Raw genomic sequence first — 11,772 nt, 5'->3', positions numbered from 1 at the left:
GTTAAAAAAAAAAAAGTGCTCTTAGGTCCCTGGTTCACCCCCTGCCCCCAGCCCACTACTGTGTTAGTGTGCTTGGACATTCCAGTGTTTATAGATACAAATGCAGTTGAAATATATTTCAATTCAAATGCAGATACATAGCTATTCCCTTCCTCCCCTTTTTATTTTGAAATGATCATAGAGCAGTGAAAAGTGACAAAATAGTGAATAGAGTTCCTTGAACCCTTCACACAGGGATGACTGGCATGCCACATAACTGGGACAGTCATGTTTATCTCAGGCCTGGGGGTGCTGTTTATTGGCAGAGTGTCTAGCATGTGTGAGGCCCTGTGTTCCACCCTTTGTAGTAAAAACAAAAGTTTATCTGGTTGGTGGCCTTCTGGGAGACTTGTATTATTTTTATGGTTCTTTGTATTTCCCAGGTATTTTTACATTGACTATATAGTTTGAAACAGCAGAAAGTTCTATGAAAAGTAAGTTTTTCTTGGGCCTGGTAGTACATGCCTGTAGTCCTAGCCCTTGGGAGGCTGAGGTAGGAGGATCACAGTGAATTTGAGGTCAGCCTGGGCCTCAAGGCAAGGTAGGAAATTCAAGGCGAGCCTGAACTATATAGTGAGACCCTGGTAAAAAGTAAAAAAATAAATTTTTCGGGGCCGGGGAGATCGCTCAGTAGAAGTGCTTGCCTGGCAAGCGCAAGGGCCTGAGTTCAATCCCCGGTTCTGCAAAAAATAAATAAATAAATAAATAAATGTTTCATGTTCTCCTAATTATACAGGCTTATTGTGCCCAAGTGAGAGCCTAAAGCCAGAAGGAGCTGACCCTTTTCTTGGTTTCCTGCCCCCTTCTCCAGGTAAAACTGCTGCTTTTGCTCTGCCTGTCCTGGAGCGTCTGATCTACAAGCCCCGCCAGGCTCCAGTCACCCGTGTGCTGGTGCTGGTTCCCACCCGAGAGCTGGGGATCCAGGTGCACTCCGTCACCAGGCAGCTGGCGCAGTTCTGTAGCATCACCACATGCCTGGCCGTAGGTGCGTCTCTGGGCTGAGGGCTACCGTGGCCGCGTGGGCTGCCTGCTCTTCAAGGCAGGGGGTGCCAGAAAAGGCTTTAGATTGAGTCCACTTAAAAGTTGCACGACAGGGGCCGGGGAGATGGCTCAGTAGACTAAGCGCTTGCCTGACAAGTGCAAGGGTCTGAGTTCAATCCCCGGTTCCATCAAAAAAAAAAAAAAAAAAGTTGCGTGACAAAGGCCAGGTGTGGTGTTGCATGCCTGTAATCTGAGCACTCTGAGGCCGAGGAAGGGAGGTCACTGCCAAGTGTGAGGCCAGTCTGGGCCGCAAAGTGTGTTCAAGGCTAGTGAACTGCATAGCGAAATCCTATCTCAAAAAGACCACCCCCCCCAAAAAAAATGTGTGACATGTTTTCATAATTGTAGGAGGAGAGGATTTCATTGAGACTAAATTAACTTTGAAAAATAAAACTACACAAATTTTAGGGAAGAATTTTTTTCCTAGTATTGAACACAGGATATAAAGTGTACATTCTGCTTAGTGTGATTAACAAAGTATTTAGGGGAAACTTTATTTATGCGAAGTCATATGATGTTATCTAGCCTGCATTTTACCCTCTTTATTAAGTAGTAAGAATTCAAATGTGATTTTTTTGTGCTCGTGTAGAGACATCAGTTTTCAGAGATGCTTCTCTCAGTCCTTCTAAGTTTCAATCCTATTAGGAAGTGTTTTGGGGTCACCATCATTTTGGATTTTTGCCCTTTGTCCAATTATAAGTAAATCTCTCTCTTTTGGTGTGTTACAAAATTCATGTGGCCTCTGTCAGTCTTTTTTTTTTTTTTTTGGCAGACCCGGGGATTGGACTCAGATCCTTGTGTTTGCCAGTCAAGTGCTTATCCTGCTGAGCCATCTCCCCGGCCCCCTCTGTCAGTCTTATTCTCAGGGCTTTGCTGTGCATCTGGCTAAGGCAGAGGCGGGTGGCAGGTGTGCTGTGCACACGGAGGGGTGACTCACCTCGACCACAGGACAGCTCACCTGGTGGGCTCCTTCTCCCAGGTGGCCTGGATGTAAAGTCGCAGGAAGCAGCTCTTCGGGCAGCCCCTGACATTCTCATCGCCACGCCGGGTCGGCTCATCGATCACCTGCACAACTGTCCGTCCTTCCATCTGAGCAGCATCGAGGTGCTCATCCTGGATGAGGCTGACAGGTGCCCCTGAGTGTGGGGTGGAAAGGGTTGGGTGACTCTGAGGTCCTGAAGGCCGCAGCCCTGGATGTGGCAGCTGTTACCCTGGGTTATGCTACAGAGCTTTCCACGTTAGCTGCCCACACTGGACCTCTGTCCAGACTTAGCGTAGATTTTCCTGCTTGCTTTCTCTCATTCTGTAGTAAGATGATTAAGAGGTAAGGTAGGTTAAATGTGGCCATATCCTAGCCGATATTTGGGATGTTAATAAGATTCTCAAAACAAAAATCCTCTCTTGTTGTACCTGGAGACAAGAGTAGTACCCAGCTCACAGTGAGGAGGCATCTGGTGGTACCACAGGGACAGTGTTGTGTGTGATGAGGCTTCCATGGGTTGTCTGCGTAACTTGGAAGGTGGTGATGCCCTCCCTTCTCCCCATCCCTGTGCCACCTCTTCTGTCTCTCGCTTCCTTTTTCTCCCACCTGCTCATCTCTTTCACTCAGCTGAGCCAAGTGACCCAATCTGCTGATAGAACTGGGGCAGGGAAGTCTCAGGTGAGTCAGAGCTTGTGAAGGTTGACCACAAATTGAGGCAGGTTCTTAGGCGAGCTTCTGTGTGGCTGGCCCTGTCTTTTCCCTGGCTTGGCCAGTAGCAGGTCCATCCTTCCAGTTCTGGCCCAAACGCTTAGTGTCATCCTGTGTCCTCTCTCTGGTGAATCCCCTCAGAGCATACCCCGGCCCCCACGGTAGGGGTCTTCAGTGCCCTTCCTCCTGCTTGGAGTGAGCTCCTTCACCCCCTTCAGGCTTCTGTTTCAGCAAGTGACGGGCGCAACGCCCAGGGGCCTTGTCCCAACGATGGATTTTCTGAATCCAGTCACTAGGAGAAATGTAGGTCAATCCAGGGTGTGCGCAAGGCTGAAGGAGGTGACAGGAGGCTAGAGAGACAAGAAATATAGCCATGTGCAGTAGTGGAATTTGGGCTCTCACAACTGTAAAATCACATTCTGAGGAGAGCTGAAAAAATTCGAGTATGGCCTGTACTTTCAGATTTGTTCAAACATTTAAATGTCTTGGGTGTAACTATGACCCTGTGGCTATGTAAAACATGATTTTTCTTAGAAGATGAGTGCTGCAGTAGTTGGAGTCATGACATCTGTGACTTTAAAAAAAGGAAAGTAAATATGGCATTATGATGGAGGATCTTAGAGAAAGGGAAAAGTAGTAGTTATATAAAGTACAACCAGCAAGAGCAGAACTGCGGCCTGAGCGGTGCTGTCCCTCGATGAGTGCCAACCCGGTCGGTCTTCACTCTGCCTCTGCAGGATGCTGGACGAGTACTTTGAGGAGCAGATGAAAGAGATCATCCGCATGTGCTCCCACCACCGCCAGACCATGCTCTTCTCGGCCACCATGACAGATGAGGTGGGTGTGCATGGACGGCTGCTGGGCTTGAGGGGGTTGCCTGGGCAAGCCCTTCCTCTCCTCACTAAGCCGAGTGTCCGTGGCTCTGTGTTGGGCAGGTGAAAGATCTGGCTTCCGTCTCTCTGAAGAATCCTGTCCGCATATTTGTGAACAGCAACACAGATGTGGCTCCTTTCCTGAGGCAGGAGTTCGTACGCATACGGCCAAATCGGGAAGGGGACCGGGAAGCTATTGTTGCAGGTGGATGTCCGGGGCCAGAGTGCATTGTGGGGGTTAGCCTGCAGCACCCGGTTTCTGCCCGCTTCCCTCCTCCATCTCCCCTAGCTCAGCTTTCCTCCAGGAGTCCTTGCTCTAAGCACCTTGCCTCCCTCCTGCCATCCAGCCTGTTTCCTGTCCTGAGCCCCGCCGCTCGGGCCTTTCAGTGCGGACACTGCGGGCCAGTGCCTGTATTATTGCTGCAGCTTCTTACTGTTCCTGGCTCTCCTTGGTCCTTTGCGATCATCCTGCATGTTGCACAGCAGGTCTTTACAAAACATTTGCTTTCTTTTTTGCAGAACCGGGGATTGAACTCAGGCCCTTGCGCTTGCCAGGGAAGCGCTTATTCCATGGAGCCATCTCCCCGGCCCCAAACATTCGCTTTTGTTACTTTATTATTTGACACCCTTGGGATCGGGCAGATGGCTCAGTAGAATAAGTGTTTGCCTGGCAGGCACAAAGGCCTGAGTTCAATCCGTGGTTCCGCCAAAAAGAAAAAAAAGTTTTAACACCCTCCAGTAGCTTCCACTGCTCCTCCACTGAAATCCAGACTCTCTATAGTGGGCTTCAGGACTCCCAGGACTGGCTTGTGCAGGCCTTGACTGGGGGGGTCTGTTGGTGGCTTGTGCCACATTTGTCAGCTTGAACCTTCTCATCCTGCCATATTTGTTCTTCACTGACATTTCCTGTGCTCCTGGGGCCAAGGTCTGGGCCTGTCTGCCCAGGACCAGGCCCCACAGCTCCTCGGGAGCGCCGGGTGTATATTGTGTAGGAAGGAACCTGAAAACAGCTGCTGACTCGCTCCTTCCCTGCCAGCTCTGTTAACAAGAACCTTCACTGACCACGTGATGCTCTTCACTCAGACCAAGAAGCAGGCCCACCGCATGCACATCCTGCTGGGGCTCCTGGGGCTGCAGGTGGGTGAGCTCCATGGCAACTTGTCACAGACCCAGCGGCTGGAGGCTCTCCGGTAATGTCCTGGGTGAGGGAAGACGCCACCTAACCCTCCTGGGGGAGGTCCAATAGGGCGTCCTCATTGGACAGGAATTGGGGCCCAGGAGGTTGTCTTAGAGCAGTAGTGGGCACAGCGTGGTGCCGTGCTATCAAAGTGTTTATCCAGGCTGGGCTAGTGGCTAGTGCCTCTGTCTCTGCCACTTACAGGCCAAGGCAGGAGGGTCCCTTGAGCCCAGGAGTTTGAGGGCATCCTTGGAAGCATAGCAAGACCTCATTTAAAAAGAAATTGTAGATGCATTTAGAACTCTGCCTTCATCTTCATGGATAATAACCCTCTTGGCCAGGATCTCGGCCTGTGTTGGAGCTGTTACGCGAGACTACACAGGAACTGGGAAATGCAACACGCAGTCTGTTTCTGCGGCTTTCCCAAGGCTGACATCCGTGGGCCCAGCTGAACAGGGTTGGACTCGAAGCCAGCGGCTGTTACTTGAGCATCTGCTTTGGCAAGCACCATAATTTGTGTGATTATTCATTTAGTTCTCACAGAATTCTCCATCCTTGTTCATTACAGGTGCTCAGAGGTGTTTGTGAAAGCAAGGCCAATTTGAACACTGAGGCAGCTGCCTCTGTTCTTTCCTGCAGGCTAGCTCAGAGAACTGTCTGTTGGATTTACTGCCTGAGATAGCACATACGGAATTCTCTGTCCTGTAAAATCAGTTAAAAGGGAGTGTGTGAGGGGCTGGTGAGATGGCTCAGTGGTCGAAAGCACCTACTTAGAACAAGCTAAGCCAAGCAAAGCACAGGGACCGCGGTTCAATCCCCCAGCACCACATGCCAGCCAGCCCCGCCCCCTGGTGGGCTGAGCTGGCCACATACACACACACACATACACACACACATATAAATAAAATTTAAAAAAAAGTGTGTGAGTGTTGGATGGGCTAGCATTTAGGTTCTGTCCCCTCTGTGATGGTCTACACCCTGCTGCTTGACTCAGGATTTGTGGTGACTTCAGTGTCCTGCTGTGTTCTCTGACAGCTGGCGCTCTGCGGAGCATTATTGGGATGGAGTATCTGAATAAGGCTCTCTGTGGCTATTTCTAGGCGCTTTAAGGACGAACAGATTGATATCCTCGTGGCCACAGATGTGGCAGCCCGAGGTCTTGACATCGAAGGGGTCAAGACGGTGAGTACTACTGGCCCCCTTGTACTCGATGGGATCTTTGTGCCACCTCGCATCGTCCTTCTCCATCTGACTGATGTTGCGTTCTGGCCCTCCAGGTCATCAACTTCACCATGCCTAACACAGTCAAGCACTACGTGCACCGGGTGGGGCGGACTGCGCGTGCCGGCAGGGCTGGGCGCTCTGTGTCTCTGGTTGGGGAGGAGGAAAGGAAGATGCTGAAGGAGATTGTGAAGGCCGCCAAGGCTCCCGTAAAGGCCCGGATTCTTCCCCAAGGTGAGGAGGAACAGCTTCCATTAGCGTAATGTGCCTGTTGGGCGAGGACACAGGAGGACAGCAGAGAACAGCGCTCCTAGGCAGGACCAACATGAGTCCTGGCTCTGTCCCCCAGCCAGGTCCCTGGGACAGCTCTTACTTCATTTCTTGGATTTAGGCCTCTGTATGAGAAAGGGATTAGTGATAGAAATCACTAGGAGCAACTGAGAAGGAAGGGTCTCTGATGGGGCGGGGATCCCTCTAACCTTCCTGTTGGAGGCGAAGAAAGTAGGGAGGAAGTAGCCCCTGTGATTTTTTAGCAGCTTTCATTCTTTTCGGTCCTCTGATCTGTAGAGGTCAGGTCAAATACAAATGTCTTAAATTACGTTCTTCTATGTGTGTGTTTGATACCAAGGATTGAATCCAAGGGCTCTGCACTGAGCTACATCCCCAATCTGTTTTTAAAATTTTCAGACAAGAGTCTCACTGAGTTGCCAAATTGCTGTCTGGACTCAAATTTAGAATCCATGCTTGAGCTTTCTTTCTTTTTTTTTTGGCAGAACTGGGGATTGAACTCAGGCCTTTGTGCTACATGAGCTTTCTTGAGTAGTGATTACAGTGTGCACTACCATGCCTGGCTGCTTTTTGTAATGTTACAAATACAATATGTTCATTCTATATTAATGTATAATATATAGAAGTATAATTCTGTATCAAAGAGCTCACCTCTGCTAGCACTTGGGTGTGTATCCTTTCGTACTTTTTTGAGACAGGGTCACTCTGTGTAGTTCAGACTGGCTTTGAACTCACTGTGTAGCCCAGGATGGCCTCAGACCTGTGGCAGTCCTCTTGTCTCATTTTTACTGTATTCTGCCCATTGAAGAGTAGTTGTAGGCCCTGTGAGATGGGGCTGACGCAGGGAGCAGAGCAACTGATGTTTTGCTTTTTGGTGGGGAGTCAGCAAATGATCCGAGCCATCGAGAATGCCAACTGTAGGAGGAAGGAGGGGGCCTGCTTTAGAAAAACTTCAAGAAAGGCCGCTGGTGTGGAGCAGAGTCCCGGATGATAAGAATGAGGCTGCCCTTAGTGATCCGTGTGCCCAGCAAGAGAGCATGGGCAGCGGCCCTACAGTGAGAATGAATTTGTGTGTGAATAAAAGAGAAGGTGTGTTAGGGGCCCGGGCCATGGTGAGCTAGGGAACAGAGAACTCTAGAGAGCTAGACAGGGAGACTGTTAGGAGCTCAGGCCTGAGAGTAAGAGCAACAAGCTTGGCAACTCACTGGGGAAGGGAGGAAGGGCTTGTTTTTTGGTGGGGTCTGTTATATTGCCCAGGCTGAGCCAGGACTCCTACCTCAGCCTTCCTAGAAGCTGAGATTATAGGCACCATTCCAGCTATGTCAGTGAATAGATACTTATTTTCATTAGTCACATCTTTTTTATTTTTTTATAATTAGCCACATCTTACCCTTATTAATGTCTTTTCATTCTCTTCTCTTAGATGTTATCCTCAAATTCCGGGACAAGATTGAGAAGATGGAGAAAGATGTGTATGCAGTGCTGCAGCTGGAGGCGGAGGAGAGAGAGATGCAGCACTCGGAAGCCCAGGTGAGGCTGTGCGGGGGCCGGTCGTGGCTGCCCCGCAAGCCAGCCAGGGGCCCTGGGGGCCCTTTGGAAAGGGTGACGAGCCCCCGGAGCGCTCTGCGTGTGCAGCCTTCATGACCCGTGACCTTTTGCTGTCTTCACAGCTCAACACCGCCCAGCGGCTCTTGGAGAAGGGGAAGCAGGCGTCAGACCCAGAACCTGAGAGGAGCTGGTTCCAGACCAAAGAGGAGAGGAAGAAGGAAAAAAGTAAGTCGGAGTTTCCTCGGAAAGCTAAGCCCAGAACTGCCGCAGGCCGCAGCAGCTGCTCTTGGGTGTGCACCCGTGATGGGAGCAGCAGCTCCTGCACTCGCTTGTACGCCGGTGATCTTTGGTGTGGGTCATCGGGCCAGAGGTGGGAGAGCAGCGTGCGTCACAAGTTGAGGGGTGAACAAGGTGACGTATGTCACACACACCCACTGGAATGCTGTTCATCTCTCATGAAGCCCTGAACCGTGCCACCAGGGAGTCCTGAACCTGGGCCGGTGTTCAGTTAAGCGTGTGTGTTGGACATGCGGGCTGAGTTCCTGAAAGTGGACTTGTAGGTCAGAGAGTATGTATTACTAACTTTGTGGATTAGTACAGAATTGCTTTTTGTGTATGTTGTGCCAGCAATTTCAGACATACTGCCTTTATTTGATGGTTTATGTGTGTTAAATTTTCATGTTGTAACTACAGTTGTACTGTTTGTAGGAATGAGTAGACTATCATAAGTTACGTCTTCATATTCCGTAGCAGAATGTCAGTGGATAGTGAATGCCTTAAGTGGGTTAGTGGAGCAGTAGTCAGGTAAGCATGGTGCTTAGTGAGATGAAGGTAATCTGTAGTAGAGGGATTGCTGCCGCCCCCCCCCCCATACTGGGGCTTGAACTCAGGACCCTGCACTTGCCAGGCAAGCGCTTATTCTACTGAGCTATCTCCCCATCCCCTTTAAATTGTTACATAGCACTTTAAAATAGTTGTCATGGTTAGGTGTGGTGGTGCATGTCTGTAAATCCCAGCACTAGGGAGGCTGAGGCAGGAGGATCACTGCGAAGTTTGAAACGAGCCTGGGCTACAAAGTGAGCTCAAGGCCAGCCTGAACTGCATAGCAAGACCCTGTCTCAAAAAAGACAAAAACAAAACAAGATAAAATAAAATAATTGTCTTGGTTGTAAATTTAAAAAAAGATTTAAGGTGGTCCCTGAAATCTCATGTTGTCCTCTTGTCCCAGTTGCTAAGGCTCTACAGGAGTTTGACTTGGCCTTAAGAGGAAAAAAGAAGAGGAAGAAGTTTATGAAGGATGCCAAGAAAAAGGGAGAAATGACGGTGAGTGGCCTCCCTTTTGGAGTTGGATCACGCTGAGTGGGTGGGCCAGAGCCATCTGGTCACCCCTCACTCTTTCCCCCAGGCAGAGGAAAGGTCCCAGTTTGAAATCCTCAAGGCACAGATGTTTGCTGAGCGGCTGGCCAAGAGGAATCGCAGAGCGAAGCGGGCCAGGGCCATGCCTGACGAGGAGCCGGCGAAAGGCCCTGGTAGGTGGTCGGGGAGCCTCCCTGAAGTCAGCCAAATAGCCTAGGAGAAGTTTGAGGCATAGTAAGAAGAGCCCACATTTTTTGAGTAATTGGCATATACCAGTATGTACAGCTGCCCCTTTAGTAGCTTTAAGGGGTGGAGTGACCCTGTCACTGGCAGGAAGGACTAGTGCTGAGCCCTGGCCTTTCTGCCTTGGGAGCCCGAGCACTTCCTGGCTGTGACCTAGAGGCGCCTGTGAGGGTCAGAGGAAGCGAACAGCCTGGGACAGAGTGCCCACTGGGCTTGGAATCACTGGCTGGGGTTTTACCTGGCTTAGGAGCTTGGTCCACAGATGATCACACTAACCCATTCTCTCTGTTCACAGCCAAGAAGCAGAATCGGAGGAAGAAATCTGTATTTGATGAAGAACTCACCAACACGAGCAAGAAGGCCCTGAAACAATATCGAGCTGGGTAGGGCTTTAGTGGGCATGGACCCCTTACACGTTAGCATTTCTATGGAAACTCTTTAAGCTTTAGTGGAGCATGGTGGCCCGCGCCTATAATCCTAGCCCCCAGGAGGCTGAGGCAGGAGGATTGCTGTGAGTTTGAGGCCAGCCTAGACTACAAAATGAGTTAAAGACCAGCCTGAACTACACAGTGAGACCCTGTCTCAAAGAGACAACAAAACAACAAAAAGCCTTTAAGCTTTATAATATATAAACTTAGGGATGCCTGTCTGTCCCCCATACTTGCTAAAGCTCACCTGTGGATCGCAGAGTGAAAACGGGGTGGGACTAGAGGGTGGGGATGGGGGCAGGGCTACTGTGTCACTGCTCTGCAGTTTTACAGCCCTCCTACCTTGGAGGTGAGATCCTCCCCCCGCTGCCCCCTTATCCTGAGACGGAGTCTCGCTGTGCAATTCAGGCTGGCCTGGAACTCACAGCAACCCTCCTGCCTCAGCCTCCCGAGTGCTGGGATTGCAGGTGTGCGCTACTATGCCAGGCAGCGATGACCCATTTTAAAGTTCAGAAATAGAACTTCCTCTCAGGAGAGGAGTAACGGCTACTGATCATCTGAGGATCAGACCTAAAAATCCCCCAGAGAATCCTGGCTGGCCCTTCAGTCTGTCGTACTGCCACATTCTTCCACCCCAGGGAGCACACAGCGCTCCCAGAAAGTCTTAGTGGGTGCAGAGGAAGGAAAGGCCTAGAGGAATCAGCTGGAGCCTGATTTCCAGAAACGCGTGGTACCAGGTGGAAGGAAGCATGCCTGAGAACCGGCCCCGAGCCGCGTGGATGCAGTGGTGCTGCTCTCGTGGGCTCGGGCTCGGGCTCGGGGCTTGGGCGACGTGTCCAGGGGCTGACCTGTTTCGGTAACTCCTCTTCTCTCACTCAGCCCTTCCTTTGAAGAAAGGAAACAGTTGGGTTTGTCCCACCAGAGAAAAGGAGGACACTTTAAATCCAAGTCCAGGTGATGTACCGTTTGGGAGGCCCAGAGGCTGTGACTGGGGTTGGAGAAACTTTTCATACAGAAAGTGCTGCTTTTTCCTCTTTCTTGTCTTACTCTCCTGATTTTTTTAAAAATAGGTACAAGAGGAAGAAGTAGCTGTCATGGCCTGAAGAAGTTTGTAATACAATCCCTTTCCTGTGGGAAGTTCTCCTGGTTTGGTTTATAATTGTTAAAAAAAAAAAAAGTTAAAAGTGTTGTGCTTATTAAAAAAAAATTGGGGCGGTGGTGTGCAGCTGTTTCCTAAGCTTCATTAGCCAAGACTGTCTTGGTCAGCTTTGGTAGAACAGATTTGCCAAGTGTGTGGGGGCAGTACGGGAGGCTATTAGTTGTTCCTTTAGTGGCCGAGTCTCCCCCAGCTCTGTGATGAGCTCTTGGCGTGCGTACTGTTTATGCCTGCAGATGGCTTCAGTGTAGAGGAAAACGCTTGCTAGAGAAACACTCTTCTATGGATAGTCCACAATTAAAGGTATCACTTAGCTGAGTGGCAGCCACTGGCTATGCTGTGCGATCCCATTCGCTGCCTGCCTGTGAGACAGGAATTGTTCTTACGTTGCCAGTGAAGAAACAGAAGCTTGGAGAGACCAACTTCCCAGGGTCGCACAGCAGCTGACTGAGGTGGCTATCAGTGTACACAAGCCCATAGCCTAGCCCTTGCCACTGCAGTGAGACACAAGCTGAAAGGGGCAGAGAGCTGCTCCCCATAAAGTAGCTCCTCATAGAAACCAGCTTTTATATTACAGGATGGTTCTCATCCTTTTGAAGCACAGGCTCCTTTGAGATGAAAGCTTGGGTAATCCTTTGGGATAACTGGCTCATGGCCTATGTAATTTGAGGGAGTATATTAATCCCATCTTAAAAATTGTAGCTGTGAGCTGG

The 11,772-nt window shown here is 50.1% G+C and overlaps 1 protein-coding gene across 2 annotated transcripts in view; it reads left to right on the top strand.

The window, feature by feature from the left end:
- The window catches only part of Ddx27 (DEAD-box helicase 27), a 20,482-nt gene extending 8,771 nt beyond the window's left edge, over window positions 1-11,711 (top strand). Inside the window, exons 8-21 of one of the 2 annotated variants that reach the window (XM_023720788.1) lie at window positions 851-1,024; window positions 2,060-2,210; window positions 3,508-3,607; window positions 3,706-3,847; window positions 4,679-4,832; window positions 5,920-6,001; window positions 6,097-6,274; window positions 7,752-7,858; window positions 7,999-8,101; window positions 9,105-9,199; window positions 9,282-9,405; window positions 9,771-9,858; window positions 10,783-10,857; window positions 10,974-11,711. In XM_023720788.1, coding sequence (XP_023576556.1) covers window positions 851-1,024; window positions 2,060-2,210; window positions 3,508-3,607; window positions 3,706-3,847; window positions 4,679-4,832; window positions 5,920-6,001; window positions 6,097-6,274; window positions 7,752-7,858; window positions 7,999-8,101; window positions 9,105-9,199; window positions 9,282-9,405; window positions 9,771-9,858; window positions 10,783-10,857; window positions 10,974-10,992 — 1,592 coding nt within the window. In that variant the 3' untranslated portion in view covers window positions 10,993-11,711. Of the gene's footprint in view, window positions 1-850; window positions 1,025-2,059; window positions 2,211-3,507; window positions 3,608-3,705; window positions 3,848-4,678; window positions 4,833-5,919; window positions 6,002-6,096; window positions 6,275-7,751; window positions 7,859-7,998; window positions 8,106-9,104; window positions 9,200-9,281; window positions 9,406-9,770; window positions 9,859-10,782; window positions 10,858-10,973 lie in introns of those variants that run through there. The other variant, XM_023720789.1, reaches the window with a different exon arrangement.
- Window positions 11,712-11,772: the final 61 nt, after the last annotated feature.

This window comes from Octodon degus, unplaced genomic scaffold (assembly GCF_000260255.1).
Source record: "Octodon degus isolate 3935 unplaced genomic scaffold, OctDeg1.0 scaffold00077, whole genome shotgun sequence".
Lineage (NCBI taxonomy): Eukaryota > Metazoa > Chordata > Mammalia > Rodentia > Octodontidae > Octodon > Octodon degus.
This window is presented reverse-complemented; position numbering and strand designations above follow the sequence as displayed.